The sequence below is a fragment of the Dothidotthia symphoricarpi genome (genome assembly GCF_010015815.1).
Source record: "Dothidotthia symphoricarpi CBS 119687 unplaced genomic scaffold P153scaffold_7, whole genome shotgun sequence".
Taxonomy (NCBI): Eukaryota; Fungi; Ascomycota; class Dothideomycetes; order Pleosporales; family Dothidotthiaceae; genus Dothidotthia; species Dothidotthia symphoricarpi.
In genome coordinates this window covers 1,213,886-1,231,601 of record NW_022985014.1, presented here as the reverse complement: position 1 = coordinate 1,231,601, position 17,716 = coordinate 1,213,886, and the positions used below count along the sequence as shown (strand labels likewise).

The 17,716-nt window shown below is 53.8% G+C and overlaps 9 protein-coding genes across 9 annotated transcripts; 6 read left to right on the top strand and 3 right to left on the bottom strand.

Annotated features, from left to right (window-relative positions):
- The first annotated feature begins 35 nt into the window (after positions 1-35).
- On the top strand, positions 36-910 carry P153DRAFT_313490 (RNA-binding domain-containing protein). Its single transcript, XM_033664883.1, has 2 exons — positions 36-459; positions 513-910. The coding sequence occupies exons 1-2, from the start codon at positions 130-132 to the stop codon at positions 648-650; spliced, it is 468 nt and encodes a 155-aa protein (XP_033525514.1). The 5' UTR covers positions 36-129; the 3' UTR covers positions 651-910.
- Positions 722-1,611, bottom strand: P153DRAFT_365725 (uncharacterized protein). Its single transcript, XM_033667881.1, has 5 exons — positions 1,423-1,611; positions 1,356-1,371; positions 1,238-1,300; positions 1,172-1,184; positions 722-1,110 (listed from the first exon to the last, which is right to left on the bottom strand). Exons 1-5 carry the CDS (start codon positions 1,555-1,557, stop codon positions 1,020-1,022), a joined length of 318 nt encoding a protein of 105 aa, XP_033525513.1. The 5' UTR covers positions 1,558-1,611; the 3' UTR covers positions 722-1,019.
- A 170-nt stretch (positions 1,612-1,781) lies between these two features.
- On the top strand, positions 1,782-2,359 carry P153DRAFT_422075 (cytochrome c oxidase-like protein polypeptide vib; the record flags this gene model as incomplete). The annotated part of the gene is made up of 4 exons (XM_033672346.1): positions 1,782-1,877; positions 2,046-2,158; positions 2,212-2,275; positions 2,325-2,359. The coding sequence occupies exons 1-4, from the start codon at positions 1,820-1,822 to the stop codon at positions 2,357-2,359; spliced, it is 270 nt and encodes an 89-aa protein (XP_033525512.1). The 5' UTR covers positions 1,782-1,819.
- A 3,835-nt stretch (positions 2,360-6,194) lies between these two features.
- On the bottom strand, positions 6,195-6,997 carry P153DRAFT_430364 (uncharacterized protein; the record flags this gene model as incomplete). Its single annotated transcript, XM_033672834.1, has 2 exons — positions 6,195-6,476; positions 6,818-6,997. 2 exons carry the CDS (start codon positions 6,995-6,997, stop codon positions 6,195-6,197), a joined length of 462 nt encoding a protein of 153 aa, XP_033525511.1.
- A 593-nt stretch (positions 6,998-7,590) lies between these two features.
- P153DRAFT_384337 (uncharacterized protein) lies at positions 7,591-8,210 on the bottom strand (the record flags this gene model as incomplete). The annotated part of the gene is made up of 3 exons (XM_033670331.1): positions 7,591-7,762; positions 7,854-7,924; positions 7,974-8,210. The coding sequence occupies 3 exons, from the start codon at positions 8,208-8,210 to the stop codon at positions 7,591-7,593; spliced, it is 480 nt and encodes a 159-aa protein (XP_033525510.1).
- Positions 7,903-11,542, top strand: P153DRAFT_430363 (TPR-like protein). Its single transcript, XM_033672833.1, has 7 exons — positions 7,903-8,128; positions 8,184-8,464; positions 8,520-8,806; positions 8,859-9,038; positions 9,089-9,338; positions 9,394-9,638; positions 9,692-11,542. Exons 2-7 carry the CDS (start codon positions 8,299-8,301, stop codon positions 11,138-11,140), a joined length of 2,577 nt encoding a protein of 858 aa, XP_033525509.1. The 5' UTR covers positions 7,903-8,128; positions 8,184-8,298; the 3' UTR covers positions 11,141-11,542.
- Positions 11,543-11,670: 128 nt separating this feature from the next.
- Positions 11,671-12,774, top strand: P153DRAFT_365722 (uncharacterized protein). The gene is made up of 2 exons (XM_033667880.1): positions 11,671-12,165; positions 12,224-12,774. The coding sequence occupies exons 1-2, from the start codon at positions 11,946-11,948 to the stop codon at positions 12,451-12,453; spliced, it is 450 nt and encodes a 149-aa protein (XP_033525508.1). The 5' UTR covers positions 11,671-11,945; the 3' UTR covers positions 12,454-12,774.
- A 662-nt stretch (positions 12,775-13,436) lies between these two features.
- Positions 13,437-14,183, top strand: P153DRAFT_384334 (uncharacterized protein; the record flags this gene model as incomplete). Its single annotated transcript, XM_033670330.1, has 1 exon — positions 13,437-14,183. One exon carries the CDS (start codon positions 13,437-13,439, stop codon positions 14,181-14,183), a length of 747 nt encoding a protein of 248 aa, XP_033525507.1.
- Positions 14,184-14,210: 27 nt separating this feature from the next.
- On the top strand, positions 14,211-16,378 carry P153DRAFT_374900 (glycoside hydrolase family 16 protein; the record flags this gene model as incomplete). Its single annotated transcript, XM_033669547.1, has 5 exons — positions 14,211-14,836; positions 14,885-15,167; positions 15,219-15,741; positions 15,788-16,271; positions 16,321-16,378. 5 exons carry the CDS (start codon positions 14,211-14,213, stop codon positions 16,376-16,378), a joined length of 1,974 nt encoding a protein of 657 aa, XP_033525506.1.
- Between the last annotated feature and the right edge of the window lie 1,338 nt (positions 16,379-17,716).

Below are 17,716 nucleotides of genomic sequence, written 5' to 3'. Positions count from 1 at the left end.
CACTTGGATGGTATGGTGGGTCCTCAGCCACTAACCACATGGGCACGTGACATCAAATCCCCATCTTCCTTCTCCAATCAACGACCGGAACACGTTCTTACGCAGCAGGAACCCTCGACACCAGCAGCCATGTCGAATCTCGCAGACACTTCTCGCCTAAAAGCTACCGTCTTTGTCGGTGGCCTCGATCAAGCCGTCACGCAGCAGACCGTGTATCATGCCTTCCTACCCTTTGGCGACATCGTCGAAGTCAATTTGCCAAAACCGGACCTTCCAAACGCGAAAGAAGAGCATCGGGGATTTGGCTATGTCGAGTTTGAGACTGCGGCGGATGCAGCAGATGCCATCGACAATATGGACCGGAGCGAGCTGTACGGCCAGGTTATCAAAGTAGCAGCTGCCAAACCGCAAAAAGAGTCGAATGAAGGACTTGGGAGCAAGACGGCGATTTGGGAGCAGGTGCGGTTGACATTTGTTTCAGAATTAATGAAAGACGTACTGACAGGTTGCAGGAGGGCTGGTTGGCGAAGCATGCTGTGAGCGAAGAGGATCGTCAAGCCACGGAGCAGGCACAGGAAGAGTCAAACGGGCCTATGGACCCGATGCAAGGGCTGGAAGGGCTTGACGAGGCTGGGCCAAAGCCGGCGTGAGATGAGATTTAGTATTGTGGTGGTTTCATTTACGTATGGCGAAGCACGGCGTTTGGGGCGTACGAGTATGATAGTCAGATACCTCTTGTCGCGACACATGGTGTTTTTCACTCTACGATTCTAGCACAAGTTGTGAAGTATCGCACGGCAATAGTTCCAAAACCCTAGCATCAACAAGCAGTTCACAAGATAGCCCTAGAGGAGTGACGGATGTCTTCCGGATGCATATCTAGATATGCATTTCAAGTCGAGCACAAAAGAAACCTTTGTTTTTTATTTGGACTCTTGATGATAGACTTGACCACCCCGACGTCATTTATACACACGGCTCTTCCATCCCAAGCCCCTCCAGCTCGAATCTCAACGCATCTACTCTTGCTTGCCTCGTCTCTTCAGGCGGAGAGTCCTGTCCACGACGAGCTTTCGAAGGAGCGAGAAGATGGCCATTCCCACGGCGATGCTGTGAACATGTTAGACCACCACTCCAGACCCCAGGGCGGGCGGGCGTATTGGGGGCTTACCCGAGAACCAAGACTGGGGGTGTGTTAGCAATGCTTCGAGAACAGGCAGTAGAGTAAAAGACGTACTAAGAGGCCAAATCTCAGTGGGGATGTTCTTGAGCTGGCGCAGACGCTGGGACGCGGTATGAGCTGCACACTGGTTAATCCAGGTCCGGGCATGCCACTCTTCAGCCAATTGGCTTACCGCCGTGCTCCTCCTTCTGTTGCCTTGTTAGCAATCAGCCTCAGCGTGCGGTGGCCGAGGAACGCACCGGCACAGGACTGCGCATGCGCAGCGTCTGCGTCACGAACAGCTGCGGGCTCTGGCGCATCATCGTCATGCGCGAGGGCTGCATGGCCATCATGCGCGTCGGCTGCATAGCCATAACCCTGGTGGCCTTGAACATGGTGTCGGTGTCGGTGGGAGTCGAGTGTGGTGCGTGGGAGAGTCGGCGGGCGTGGCTGCTGTTGGCGGTGCGGCCTCGTCGTGATGTCGAAGTTGGGGGGAGCTTGCAGCCGGAAAACGCCGCGTCGCTAATTGAGCCGGCCGTGAGTGGACAAGGCGCCCAGTCAGCCCATCGCCAACCTCAGTTGAACTCCGTCACGACGCCTTTGCCCTGCCATTGCCGCTGCCCCCGCCCTCCAACCACGAGCCCACCCACCGCAACCATGTCCGACAACGAGAACGGCGACGAGCTTGTAACCAAGCCCTTCAAGTTTGTCACTGGTGAGCCCTGCCGCGCCCCGGCCTGCGCTGGATACCGATAGCTAACTTGTCCCTCCGCAGCTGGTATGCCGCCCCCACAGCTTCCATAGCGCCTGCACGGCCTGCACCACACACCCGCCAGATATGGGCATGCGACAGAAGATACTGACCAGCGCCCGCGCCCTCTAGGCTTCGACGCCCGCTTCCCCAACCAGAACCAGACCAAGCACTGCTGGCAGAATTACGTCGACTACCACAAGTGCATCACCGCCAAGGGCGAGGACTTTGCGCCCTGCCGTCAGGTGCGCCTTTCTTGTAGATAGTCCGGGAGGCGGCGAATACTGACATGAAGCAGTTCATGTTGGCCTACAAGTCGCTCTGCCCCAGCGCCTGGACAACGCGATGGGATGACCAGCGTGGTGAGTCGCGGGAAGCACGCTGAACGGGGAAATGACTGACATGTTACAGACTCGGGTATCTTCCCTGTCCGACTTGACCAGTAGACAGCTAGCTACGGCATAGCTTGGAATGGAATGATGTCGAAGAAGGGGACGCGTGGATCACAGTCTAGAATTTGCAGCATGCAGTACCTGTACATATCCATCAACGTCAAAATGCAGTCTGGATCCATGAATGTGCTGTGCGAGCTGTACGGGATATTGTGATGTCGTTGAGCTTTGCACCCGTAGCCAATGGCACATATGTTAATCTCTTATCTACCATATTCAGCTCAATCTGGAGGCTGATCGTAAAATAGCATGGAGAACCAAAGCTGTCAAGCTGTCCAAACCTTACGTCAGCGTGATGTACCTCACCAACGCTCTATCTACATTCTCTTACTCCCCGCCATCTCCATAGGATCGACAAGATGTGAACCACAATTGATAGTCATGCGACCACACAGGCTGACCCGAGACCAACAAAAACAACAGCTGTTCGCCAATTCACCAAGAAGAAATCACTTGTCGCTATCACTACGCAAGACGTATCTGAAGTCGCAAGTACCAAACAACCCAGCGTCCCGTAACAGACAACCGCATTCGAAACAACAAAAAAATACGTTCACAGCAGCTAGGCGAACATGACACCCAGTCTGAGGTATAAAAAGCACATTTTTCTGTAAGATAAATCATTGCGGTTGTCTTTGGCATCATCATGTCCCTGCATTGAAGCTTCATACACCAAACAAGTAAGCCATTGACCTCGAACATGTTGTTACTCTACCTAGCCAGCATTAGAACACTAGAACCTCCATACTGCCTCTCAATCAAGTGTAAAAGTAGGGACTAAGCTGCGTTTCACCATGGCTCCTACAAGTTGTAAACTCCCGCCAAAATAGTACAAAAGTGCATACTAGGCGTATTGATCCAGATATAATTCCTACCCTGATATTCGATGTAGTTGTACGGAATCTCGCTGCTCCTTGGTTCCGAGTATCTCGACTAACTGACCGAGAGGCTACTCGTAAGTCGGATGTACTCTGCTGCTATTCCGACCATCTCGACGGTACCATTACCGTTTATGACTATCGTGCATGATAAGATATGCCTTGATCTATCCATTTTTATCGTGGTACTACTCGCCTGTTTGCCTACCTACCGTCCTAGTGCAGACAGTACAATCCATCCGACCCGCGTGTCACGAACCATATGCATTCCCTATCCGTCACATTAACCAAGTCCACGTAATAATCGAAACACAAAAGTCTCAGATTGGCGTCGTTTCTTTTCCGCCGTGGTGAAAACCCTCAGCAGTGTTATTGTGTGCATTGAATGGAATCGTGTCTGTGTAGATTTTGTCTGATGTTATGTATATTGATTTCGCTCGTCTCTTGTATCTGCCTGCCCACGCTGCTGCGATTACGCGGTTGAAGGGTAGCAGGCTGCGCGTCGGTGGAGTATCGTTATCTATGATGTATGTACCATGGTGTATCGTGTCATTGGTGTGTGTTCTGTGTTCTTTTGGCTTGTCGGTCTCTGTGTAGGAGCAGCTTGTATTGCTTCCTGGAGATGGACGGCGTGATGTGAGATGAACATGAGACGAAGATGAGATGATATGAAAGTATACGGATATAACGTCCAGGGCAGGTTAAGGCTATAATCTTTACCACATCTGCGCGATGCCTCCCTCCGTCTTTGAGGAACCGTGTTGTTGAATCACGTATATGGCTACTTGTTGTAGAAACCTGGAAACCCCAGCAAAGGGTATGACGTGGTGACCCCGATATACAACAATATGGGGAAGAGGCAGAGGAGGATTCAGGCTAATCAGAAGCGTCCATTTCTTCGGAATATTGCCAAGGGTGGTCATGGGGAAGTTGGGGGCGTAGATAAGAAGATATGCATTTGTTTTTTATTATTCCGCCGAGATACATTCAAAAAGGTACATCTGCTGTGCATCCTACTGGGCGCGTGGAGATCCGAACAACACCGAGACGATGCTTAAGAGCAGACATGAACGAGAGTGTGGAGTAACAGATCCAAGTGGGTAACACTCCATAAAAAGCGTTATTTGTAGACACGCATCTAGGGGAAAAGAGCTAGATACAAGCCGACTCCTGAGCAAATCCGCACTGCTGGATGCCTAGCTGCAGGTAAGCAGCATGCATGCGTCCCGGAGAGGAAGGCAGGAGCCAACGGTGTGCCGCCCATGCTCCGACCTGCCAGCAAGCGATGATTTTCCTTCCTCTAACCCCCCCCCCTTCCCCCCATCCAGGCTGCATGCAGCCTTGGTCATCAAATTAGGTGTGCAGCCGTGCAGCCATTTCAACAGTCGGGAGGGACATCCCGGATGCAGACGCAGACGTGGTCTGGTCCACTTTTAGTACGCACCCCGCACGTACCTACCCGCGGGACGCGAGTAGGTATTGCGAAGAGAGAGGAAACACGCCGGCATGTCATGTCGAGGAGCGATGGGTAGCGAAATTGAGGGATCCGTGAAGCAAAAAAGGGAAAATTGCGTCTTTTCTCGACGACGATGTCTAAGTAGGTAGAACGCGTGGTTGCGAATCTGGCCCCCGACCCAGCAAATGTTTGCTGGGAAGGAGGATCGACAAGCAAATATACTGTGGTACCCGGCATAAGTAGTGTACAGTGGAGACTGTGGCGTAGTGGCTTACAGGGTTACAAACACAGACCAGTACAGGCCTTGCAGCCAGTCGAGGAACTCGCGCTTCTGCTCCCGCCGTAATTTTACTGTTGGCGAGCACACAGACCACTGTCCCCACTGTACACTACTTATGCCGGGTACCACAGTATGTATACCCAGCGTTTTTTCCATTATCGCAATGCTTGTGTTCCGCACATACCCCTAGGAAACCTTGCCGGGGATCATTAAAGAGGCACAAATCTCTCTCACGGCGTCATGCACAACCTGTCACTCAACGCCCTGATAGCGAATTGTCCACGACGACGCCTTGCTCATTACGTCAACCCACGCGGAGGGCCGATCGACAACAATATCTACCTAGCGGCCTGCAGATGTGGACTCTCCGAGGGGTTTGCGGAAAGGAAGAAGCAACAAGCCAAGCAACACCTAGGTATGCAGATCGCGGACAGGGCGAAACGTACGTGGTTTGCAGTGAGTAGTAGCGAACTCGATGTTTCTCGGAGTAAATACTGCGCCGTTGGCTATGAAATCGACAGTCTATGCAAGTGAGCACAGGCATCCAGACGTTGTGTGACATTCGGATGCGTGTGTGGTTGCGCCCAGCCATCTACCAAGGCGTAATATGCGGATAGGAATGTAGATCTCAAACACAATCAGGGTTGTACTGTGGTAGGTGACTCGTGCGACCATGTCTCGCACGTACAAGACGTAGAGTAGGAACGGTTTCCGTGTTCCATCTTGGGCTGGCGCGTGAGTGTTTGTTTGTCCGTAGAGATACGAAGGCTGGCTTGGCTGTACAAGAAACGCCAAATTTGGCAACGCGCTTGGTAGAGCTTCAATGGTCAAGGCTTGATGAGTTGCACAAGCCGGATGTGGCTACATGGACGATACGACGAACGTGTCTCATCCATTAAAGTTTGGCCCGTCTTGTGGTTGTTCCCCCGTTAATTAGAAGTTCTGCTCTGTTTTGTCACTTTTATAGACTGCGCATTGTGTATTCGCCATACTGCATATCTAGTCAGTCGGCTAGCATCTCGAAGAGTAGTTTATAATTCCAAGAAGTTGAGAAGGACTACAGTGATGCTGAAGCAACAACGCGGACCGTGTTAGATATAGATCCATCTGACCACTCCGGGGTTCAGCGCTGTAGGGCTGTTAGAACACGATGAAACGGAATGCTGGCGCGTTTCGGCTCATGCAGACTGCCGGTTAGTGACAGCTACCACCTGATCAGTTGTCGGTGAGCTGCCGCACTTGGAGAACAAACGCCACCAGCGGCACAAATTCAAGAGCCTCATTGCCAGTCCTCGATGGAAGTATATATACGGGACCTTCCCTTTTCGTCTTGCTCAGTTTGTTTTTGGCCCGGCTCGCTTCCGGGTGGGTGAATGACGCGCAGTCCCCTGGATGGATCCACTCCACAGTCTGTGGCGGTGGACCAGTGGACCAGCTTCCGTAAGGTTTCACGTGGACCCGGCGCACGCCCAGAACTGGGAGGCCGGTCCACGGGTTCTAGTGGCGGCGCAACATCTTTTTCCGGTCACAGTGCTCCGAGGACGCCAAGTCCCGGAAAGAGCATCGACAGATGCGCCTCTCGTCACATCCTCGTTCACGGTGGCTGCAGGACGGCTAAGGTGGCTTTGCGTAATCATGCACCAAAGGGGCTGACAAAGGACCAAGCCAAGGACCAGGTACGTCGCAATGCAATGTCGACCTGGCCGCACACACCCCGGCTACACGCTCGTGCGCCAGCAGACAGCAGGCTCTTGTCAGAGTGCAGGCGGCAGGGTTGGTTGGGTGTGACACGAGCTTTTTTGCCGGCGACGGGAGCGGAGGGACGATGTGATGCATACCAAGGCGACTACCGAAAGCTTGAGCGAGGCGAAGATTGATTGTGGAGAGAAGGGGCTTGGCGATCCGTCCCCTTCGTCAATCGTTACGTCCCTGCTCGCTCGTCTCGTCGTGCGCTTCGGGGCAACCACCTTTTGCATCCCGTCCAACGCTGCGAGGAGCCGTTTGTTCGAGGCCAGCATTCTGGCGGCACCATCCAGCGTATCTGTCAGTCTAGATGCTGTTGTGTGACGGGCTTGTCGTCGCGCGCATCGCTGCATGCTCTTCCTGTTGCGGACACAATACGTACATGTATGCACTGGGCTCCTGGTTGCCTTGTCGTAAGTCAATTGTGTTGTTTGTCGGCTGCAGCGCAACACGATCCGCGTGGTGGCTGGGGATGCATCCTCAGCAGGTGGTCAATGAAGCCCCGCAACAAGACGATCAGCCACTCCTGGCGCAGATTGACCGTGGTGCACTGTCAGTGAACATATGAAAAGCAAAGAATTGTACACGTCGGAAGAGGGTCTCTGGTTGGAACTGGCACTGGCGACCGTGACGATGCCTTGCATGAGGGTCCTTTGCGTGATCACTCTTTACATGATACTACCTGTCCTCATCGACACCAGGCGGAAGCGTGGTCACAGCCAACCAGCCGAAGAGCGGAACCGACACACGAACTTGGGTCGAACGGTGCCGAATCGTCATCTGGACTGGGTACCGCGGACAGACCCGCGCCAAACCACTTGCGGCATCTGGACTGCACAGGGCGAGGCTCATCACGTCCCGAGCAGCATCATGTTTCACCCAGCACGGCCTGGGCAGGCGCGGTGGTAATGAAGGCGCGCTCAACGACAGCAAAGGCGGACGAGGAGCGAAGACGGCGCGCCGGGCGAGCTGCTGCGAGCCTCGCAATTTGCCGTGACGGATCCTGCAAGCTTGGAAGCACGCTCTCTGTGGCTTGGGCGCTAGAGGGCTTAGTGGGCCCACAGCTTAGCGAGTCGTCCCTCTACTTCAGACATCCTTGCCAACCTTGGGAACCCTATCCCACGCCCATACTAGTCTTCCTGTGCGCCTCTGCTCTTCTGCTTTCCGCCAACTTCCTCAGCTCCCCCAGCAGCCCTCGCTCCCTTCGCATCAGCCTTCATCTCTTGCATCCCCCCCCAACGCCGGGCTGACCGAGCATTGCTGCATTGTCCCTCGTCCTGCCCACTCGTGCTCAGCCTGCCCCGTCCGTGTTCGTGTGCGCGCTGCCGTTGTTCTCTGCGCCTGACTCTCCGCACCCCGACCAGCTCCCGCGCGGTACGCTCGCCAGGCGCGTACTCGCACTCCTTGTATGTCCTCCCACGCCCACCACGCCTTGATCACGCGTGCTAACACCTCGAGCAGCCCGGCGACACCGTCATCGCCTTGCATCTCGTCCCGACCTGCTTTCTGTGACCCGTCCCGTTGACGTCGGTCGCGACGTTGTTGTCCAGGCGCGTGTCCATCTGCAGTAGCCACCATGGCGAGCCACCAGCAGCCTTCACCCACGACGGGCATGCCTCCACATCACGGCATATCGCATCTCGCTCATGCGCAAGCGAACGGCCATCCGCCGCACGCCAACCAGCCAAAGACATCGACGCAGTATCTTGCGCAACTAACCGAGGCCGTCTGGAACCAACTGGGTATGTAATCTGTTCACCGTGTTGAAGCCTGCTGCGGCCCGCTAATCATCTCCAGGCTCATTGTCAGAGCAGATGCATGACTGGGATGGTGCTATGGAATGCTACCAGCACGCCTTGAAGCACAACCAATGGTCTGTGCCCGCGCTGCAGGGCATTGCGTGCATCTTGCGCACCAAAGACGCCTTCCCGCAAGCTGTCGAATACCTCCGCATCGTCTTGAAAGTTGAGCCTGCCAATGGCGACGTCTGGGGCAGTCTTGGCCATTGCTATCTGATGATGGACGACTTGCAGCAGGCCTACTCTGCCTACCAGCAAGCACTGTACCATCTTTCTGATCCCAAGGTAGGCCCTACTCGCCGACTTTCGCATGTCGAGTTCACTAACCACTCGTTAGGAACCCAAGCTCTGGTATGGCATTGGCATCCTCTATGACCGCTATGGATCTCTCGAGCATGCCGAAGAGGCCTTCTCGCAGGTTATGCGCATGGAGCCCAACTTTGAAAAGGCAAACGAGATATACTTCCGTCTCGGTATAATATACAAGCAGCAACAGAAATTCAACCAGAGTTTGGACGTAAGTACAACTCCCATCATCGTATGCAGGAGTCGCTAACGTCGAAACAGTGCTTCAAGTACATTGTTACCAACCCGCCTCGGCCATTGACCGAGGAGGACATCTGGTTTCAGATAGGCCACGTCTACGAGCAGCAGAAAGAGTTCGAGGCTGCCAAGGGCGCCTATCGCCGGGTTCTCGAGCGCGACCCGAACCACGCTAAAGTCCTCCAGCAGCTTGGTTGGTTACACCACCAGCAGAGCACCAACTATGCCAGCCAAGAACAGGCCATCGAGTATCTCGAGAAATCGGTCGCTTCGGGTTAGTCTCATATGTCCCCTCTAATCATGCGCGTGTTTCTGACTCCTTGAAACAGACCAAAACGATGCACAGAGCTGGTACCTGCTGGGTCGTTGCTACATGTCCCAACAAAAGTACCCCAAGGCATACGAGGCGTATCAACAAGCCGTGTATCGCGATGGCAGAAACCCAACGTTCTGGTGCAGCATTGGTGTGCTTTACTACCAGATCAACCAATATCGTGATGCGCTCGATGCTTACTCACGAGCCATTCGATTGAACCCCAACATTTCCGAGGTTTGGTACGATCTTGGTACTTTGGTAAGTCGTCATCAACAATCCCTGCGAATAAACGTCTCTGACCATTGCCATAGTACGAGTCGTGCAACAACCAGACAGCCGATGCACTGGACGCATACCAGCGTGCTGCAGACCTCGATCCATCCAACGTACACATCAAGGCTCGCCTGCAGCTCCTGCAAAATGGCCAAGCCTCAGCAGGCGCGCCCAACCAGGGCCATGCTCCTATTCCTCAGGATGTACACCCCCAGGCTTACCAACCTGCTTCCGTTCACGGGCCTGCTGCTCCCCAATGGGGTGCTCCTCAACCTCAGCAGCCTCCTCAGGGACCTGCTCCGCCTGCATTGGGAGCCCCCGGTTGGGATCGACCTTTGGCTCAGATTCGCGACCCTGGGCTTCCACCGCAGCAGTTGAACCCTTACGAACAGCGCGAGGGTGTTCGACCACCTGCTCAACATGTTCCCCAGCGACCAGTGAGCCCAAGACAGGAGCCTCAGAGATCGTATCCTGAGCCTCAGCGACCTTCCACTAACGGCCCTGGCCCGTCTGGTCCCGTTGGCCCTCCTCCCCAAGGTCCTGGATCCATGCGTCGTGGCATGTCGCCTTCTCCCAAAACGCATCACGTCGTCCCCAGCCCCTACCACCCTCAACCGTCTCAGCTCACTCCGCAAATGCCTCATGCTCAGCCGCAGCCTCCTCATCATCAAGTTCAGCAGCCATCGCAACCTAATCGTATCTCGAACCCGAATTACGGTCCTCATGCGGGTAGTGTGCCACCTCCACCGCCACCTCCTCCTACCGCGCTGCAGGGCCCGCCCGGCCACGGACTTGGTCAAGGACCCATGCCGCCCTACGGACGTCCCAGCAGTCCACCACCGGAAGTCCGTCCCATCGTAGAGAACCGCGCAGGGTCTCCGCGCAATGCATACCAAGGACCATACCAGCATCACCCTGACCCTTCTGCTAGCAGTGGCATCGCTAGCGGCGCTCCTCCACCAGCATCTGCCCTGGCCGCAGCTGAAGCAGCTGCACGAGACCGCGACGACCGCCCGCCAACCGCACCCCCGAAACGAATTCGGGAATGGGAAGGAAATGACCACATGAGCATCAAGGCACCAAGTAACGACGAGAAGCGTCAGAAGCTTGAGGAGTCGCACAGCCGTCGCCCGACTCCTCCACACCGAATGTCATCTCCGCAAGTGCCTCGTCATAGCCCTCAAGATGCTCCTGATCCTCGAAGATTCAACGACGGATATCATCCATCCGAGGCTGCTCACCACCCGCCGTCGCTTCCGTCGATGGGACCTGCGCCGCCATTGCCTCGCATGACAGAAACACCGAAGCCGAAACAGGATCGCCAGGAGCATCACGAGCCAGCAGCTCGTCGTATGGACGTTGACGAGGACTACGACGATGAGGGCGATGATGCCAAGGTCAGCGCAGCAAAGCCCGAGCACGAAAGCCCGCGGAATCCTACTAACGGAGTGGTTCACGCGCCCACCCCGGTCGAGCAAAAGTCCTGAGTCGAGTTGGTGCGATGGGCTCTAAAAAGGCCAACCTAGTGTTGTGCTGCACAATGGTATATCCATCATACGTGGGGTTCGAATGTTGGTACAGGACTGTTCGGCACGATTGTCATTTGAGAAGGAACGACCGGCGTGTCCTCACTTTTCCGTTGAACTGTAATTTTGCTTTCAAACCAGTTGGTATCTTCATTCATGATTCGAGCGATTTGGACTAGAAGTCAAGCGAGGTTGATGTCGGATATTCACCGAATTTGAAAAGCGGTTTAGCAGGGTAGGCGATTGCCATAGTGGTGCAGATTGGCTCATGATCGTTGCCTGTTGTCTATTGCGGCAGGTACGTGTTTCTTTGCGTTTGTTTCCAAGAATGAAATAGCAACTTGATTGAATATCAATCCTTCCTGTGTTCTAAATATGTGTGAATCTCGTGAAGCGAAACGACGAGCAAAGAAACATCTGATGTTTTGCTTCCTGATCCTTGGTCTCTGGGGTCTTTGGTGGGGGTGAGACTAGAGCTCCCCACCAGGCCGCCCACCATCGCACCTGCCCTGCAGCTCTCGCCCGTTGCGTCATCGGGCAACCGCGCGAAACCATGATCAAGCTTCCACAACACTCATCACGCGCCTTGCTACCGTTACGAAACCACAGATCACGAGCGCTACCACGAGCCTTTCCCTTCCACCAGGATAAAGAACGCCCCAGCTGCAGAAATCTGCACTTTTCGACAGCACTGCGAACGCGTGTTTCCACACCAGCCCACCGCACACATACTTCGAGTTTCTACACACGAATAACTATACGCACGATGTCGTCTGACGCCGATTACGCTGCGTTTCTCGAGAAGGCAAATCAGGACTCTGCGCCTGTGGAGCAGCAGAGTGGAGGGAAGAAGACGTACGGCACTAAGAGTGTGAATACGGCGGTGCCGCAGGTGTTGGAGGGGGTGGAGGAGTACTATGTCAGCGATGCGGATGAGCCGTTTGAGCCTGTTGCGCTGAAGTATGAGGGGAGCAGTGTTTCTGCAGGTACGTTCAAGGATGAGTACATGGAGGGATGAGAGGGGGCTGACATGTGCATGTTTAGATGATCTGAAGAAGGTGCTTGGGGGCGAGAGGGAGGTTGAGCAAGTCACGCCCAAGGGGTTTGAGACACAGTATAAGACTGTTGTTGATGCGGTGAAGAAGGCGGCGGGTGGGGAGGTCAAGGTTTTTAGGGTGGGGATTGATGGGACGAGGAGCGAGTATTGGGTTGTTGCTGTTGATGGGAAGGAGGGGAAGATTGTGGGCTTCAAGGCGTTGAGCGTCGAGTCGTGAGGGTACGCAAGTTCATGGAGATACGAGGTCGGTACCATGGTTTGTAGACGAAATGGCTGGTATGACTTTCGACGCGTGGGAAACGTGTTTGGGGTCAGATTCTCTTTGATGTGGTTCAGTCCCAGATGAAGGAGCTGATCTCACCTAACAGAGGAAGGTTACATTATGCTGATAGGTTGCATCTCATCTCTTACAGCACTGAGCTTTGTCTAGCCAAGCATTAAACGCTCCGTCTGATCGCTGTCCTTGTCAATTAGAGTAGAGTGGGGCGGCTGTCAAAGTGTGAAACGGTTGGTGGACATCATGCACATTGTACACACGGGTCTTTTGTGGGACGATACAAGCACTATGTTTTGAACACAACTTGTGGTCGGATGCCGAGATGTACAGACTGTGGTGTTTTCCGCTGATGACGTCTGGCACACCATGATATCGTGGACGGGGCTCACGAACGGTCACGAACGGGCCAAGTGCTTACGCAGATCTCCCATAGTTTCCGGCGCTCCGCAGCAATACGACGATGGCGACAAACTGGAATCGAGGAGCGTCCGAGTCGAACGCCACGCTCGGCTCCGACTATTTGTTAAACACATGACATGAATAGACACACACTCGAAGATAGAGGGCTCGCGTGTTCGAGTCGTCGGGCAGGGTAATCCATGATATGTGGTGCGACGCGTCACCGGCAAAACGAAACCTGGCCAATTTGCGCAATTGTCCCGTACGCATGAACGAGGATCAATCTATGACGATGATCGTTGCGGTGTGTACGGTAGATATGGGGAGCCACTTGCTACTATGTACAGTACAGTGGGTCCGCTGTAGTAGAGTACTCTGCATTCGTTTCCGTAGAAACACGTACCCGCAGCTGCACGGGGCTGACGAAGCAGCACTGCGCAAGACACGATGATCGTGATTTTGCGAGTGGGCGAGGAGAAGGCTGTGCAGGTGTGTCTGCAGCAGCTGATAGCCCGCCGGGTGCCATGTCTCCAACGTCGTTGGCAGGCGGCAGGCTCCACTATAGGAGGCTGGCTACGGCAATATTGAAACTCGTCGTTGAATTGGCTGTTGAGGCGACCTTCTGGCCACGGCAAACATTTAGCCAGGGTAATTTTAGCAAGGCTGTGTTCTTTAGCGCACCAGTGCTGGGAAGCGTCGCCGCACAGGCGCTTATCGTGCTCGATTGGCTTGCCCCTGGGGACATGCGTGCTTCGAGAAAGATAGATCTGCATATCCCGGCGCGCCACCTTCCCGTGCTCGAGTTGCTGCACGCACACGTTCGCTCGCCAGCAGCCATCTGGTCGTTCGCGCTCACGTTCTCACACGCTGCTTGTGCACCACCCTGGCCTCGACTCGGACTGCGTTGCGACATCTTCTGCACCTGCGCAGCCCCCAGCCAGCTCTCAGCACGCCGTGCGGCGACTTCCTCGTTCTCTGGCTCCGACGCACGTCACAAGTGCCAAGTCGGTATTAGCGCGCGTTCCTGGCCAGCTCCGATCCTGCCAACTGGACATCCCGGTATTGTTGGGGCAAAGGAGCGATTCACCTTCCTGGAGCCTCGATCCGCTTTCTTTTCCCGCAACGTTTCTCTCCTGCTTCTCCACACCAGCAGCGATACCGAGCAGCCTTTCGCCTATCGACTGCGAATTGCGAGCCGCACCATTCCACCACAGCCGTTTACCACAAGCACCCCTTCGCTCTGGCACGCCCATCGCAGACACGCCCGATAGCACCCTCACCCCATACGCTCACTTAACATGTTGTCGCCGCAGTCGCCCAGAGGGGAAGGCACTCCACATTTACGCCTCAACTCAGGCACCCACGAGGTAACCACCGACGACAACTCGGCGCCCCAAGTACGACCCGGCACCGCACGCACAACGTCGGCGCGCTCATTAACACAATCAACCCGCCCTGGCACTGCAGGCTCTGGCCTCCGTGGAGTGCCCTCGGTTTACACAAATGGAGGCGTCGCAGAGTCGGCAGAGATGCTGCTGCCGCCAAGGAAGATGAGGCCACGCATGTACAAGGACGAGTCGGAGTCGCCTTCCGCCATGTCGTCGCGGCGCACAAGTTGGAGCTCAGACATGTCGAGAGGGCCCTTTGCCTCGCCTTTCGACGACTCACGAGCGCCCTCACGCGCAGGGAGCGACGATGACTTGAACACACAGACAGTGTCGGAGAAGTTCAACATCCTGCCGTCGTCAGGCCTGTTGCTGTACCCCGAGGATGTCGAGAAGGACGACTACCTACACAACCCAGACCCAAACGATAAGGAGCAGCCAGGTTGCGATATGTGGAACAAAAGAGGTCTCGCCAACGTGGGTGGTCTAGCGTTTCTCGGTCTTGGTATCATCATGCTGTTCATAGGTTATCCTGTGCTGTAGGTATCGCCTCTTCCAGACTCCTGACTGTACTGACTGTGGTGTAGCACTTTTGTCGACAAACTGACAACGCCTGAAGTTGGGCCATGTACCAACAACCCCCTCTGTATATCAGGCAAGGAGTCGGAGCCACTGCTAAAGAATCTGCGCTCGGGACTTATCGATCCTGACACGCCAGAAAGTGCCATGTCGCGAATATCATATGATGGCACCAAGCAGGTACTAGTCTTTTCCGACGAGTTCAATACCGATGGACGTACATTCTACGATGGGGACGATCCTTATTTCGAGGCTGTCGACATTTGGTATGGCGCTACGCAAGATTTGGAGGTGAGTTTGGAAAAGGGATAGGTCGCAGCTTTCACCGCTAACACCCAGCAGTGGTACGATCCGGATGCGGCATATACTCAGGATGGTACCCTCAACCTCAAGTTCGACAATTACCAAAACCATGGCCTCCAGTATCGATCTGGCATGATTCAATCGTGGAACAAATTGTGTTACAAGGGTGGGCATTTAGAGGCCAGCATCTCACTGCCTGGCAAAGGCAACGTCAGTGGTTTTTGGCCGGGTTTCTGGACGATGGGTAACCTTGCTCGCCCCGGCTATCTTGCTTCAACCGACGGTCTCTGGCCCTACAGCTATCACGATGAGTGTGACGTTGGCATTACGCCAAATCAGAGCTCATACGACGGGCTCAGTTTTCTTCCCGGAATGAAGTTACCATCTTGCACATGTAAGGGAGAGGACCACCCTAACTCTGGCAAGTCACGGAGTGCTCCGGAAATCGATGCTTTGGAAGGATCGGTTCAATACCTTGGACCGGGTGAAACAAACGCTGTTGGCGTAGTTTCTCAGTCTTTCCAGGCAGCTCCTTTCGATGTTTGGTATATGCCAGATTATGGTGAGTACTTTCATCCTTGCGGTTTTGCTTGTCTAATGCGTTGTAGACTATACCGAGGTTTACGACAACCAAATCACCATGTTAAACTCGTATAAGGGTGGACCTTACCAGCAAGCAAACTCAGCTCTGACCACTTTGAACAACGATTGGTATGATGGCAACCAGTATCAGCTGTACGCATTCGAGTACAAGACCGGAAGTGAAGGATTCATCACTTGGTACGTCGGGGAGGAAAAGACCTGGACTATGAAGGCAGAATCGACGCGAGCCAACGGCAACATCGGTACGAGGGTGATTCCCGAAGAGCCTTTGTCGATTATTGCCAATTTCGGCATGTCCAACAGTTTCGCGGCAATCGATCACGACACAATTGACAATACTCTGCTGCCCGCTACGATGCGAATTGATTATATTCGCATATACCAGCCGGAGGACAACCAGATCATGACATGCGATCCTGAAAATTACCCCACGACCGAATACATCAAAAAACATCCGGAGGCTTATTCAAATCCCAACCTTACAGACTGGTAAGTTGATAGACATCTGAAAATTCCGCAAATGCTGATTTAGATACAGGGCATCGACTGGGTATGACTGGCCGCAAAACTCGTTTATGAACGACTGCAAAGAGTAATCCCTCTTAAGAAGTACCTTTTGTGCCCTTTTTTCCTCTAATGGAACTGCTGGTCTTGTTCCTGTTCTTCAATTCGATATCTCACGTGGCCACACGGAAAGCGACGATACCCGTAAAATGGACTTAATTATAGACGTTTCCTTATTCCGATCCGGTTTACCCCTTCTCGAAGGCATTGTATTCAAGGAACATGCGCGTTGGAGTCTAATGTCATGCTTTATGTGGCGCTCTGCCTACGTCTCCCGATACACCCAAGATCAACTCTTTGCCACATGGCTCGTCCCCCCGCTCTTTCTCTCCGCAACCACTAGACTACATACGATCGGGTCGAGCATCTTGGCAGCGGCAGCGGCGGCAGCGGCGTCGGTATCATCCAATTCTACACATATACGGCGCCCTTTTTGTATATCACGGCTTGTGTTTCTCTCTATGCGTTTGCATCGCTGTATATAAGTCTTGGGACATGCTTTTTGGCAGGCTTTCTGTTCTTATAGAGCATCATTATGCGCTCTGCTATTCTGTTCCCCTCCTCCCCCACTGTTTCCTGCTCAGTTGCCGAGAAACAGAGTGAGACTAGCGACGAGTTTTGGAGTTTGATGTTTTTCCTTTCTTTATTTTTCTCTTGAATGATGGGCTGTGGGCTTAAATGGGCGGGTCGGTGTGTGGGTAGGATGAATGAAATGGCACACCTTGGAATTATCTTGGCGTTTAATGCTTGGTTTGGGGGCGGTGGAGGGGTTTAGGACGTAGGAAGATGAGTGGGTAGTGGGTATGTAGAGATGGCCGGGGCAAGTAGATGGGGAGATATTATCTTACTCGCCTTAGTTGAAAAGACTACTACGTTTATTTGTCTTTGCATACATGGCTTCTAGTGAAGATGACATGTCTGTCATCGAAGTATCTGAGGGCGGTATATTTTGGATATCACTCACCTCACTCTCATACCCCAGGATGTCACACACTTTTATGTCTACCAACTCTAGGAAAGCGATACCGGATGTCTACCTAGTCCGGTCTTGAAACGTCCTAAAGACTTCGATACGTAGGGGATGGAAAAGCATGTACATTGTCTTGATGACTAACACTGTACACGCACTAACCGAGACACGTCTGGACGACTACGGTACTGTGTCTCTGGAGTAAAGAGTACTGGTCCTGACGCAGCTCTTGACGAGCTGCAAAAAGGTCGCACGGCTAGGTTTGTTGTCTAGATCGGAGGGGGCGATCGGTGTATACATGAATCATCTAGGTTTAACCCGCTCACTCACGCTATGAGGATGAATGATCGGACTTGTTGTTGATTTGCTTGCTCGCCATGGTATGCTAGTGGCTTCGATT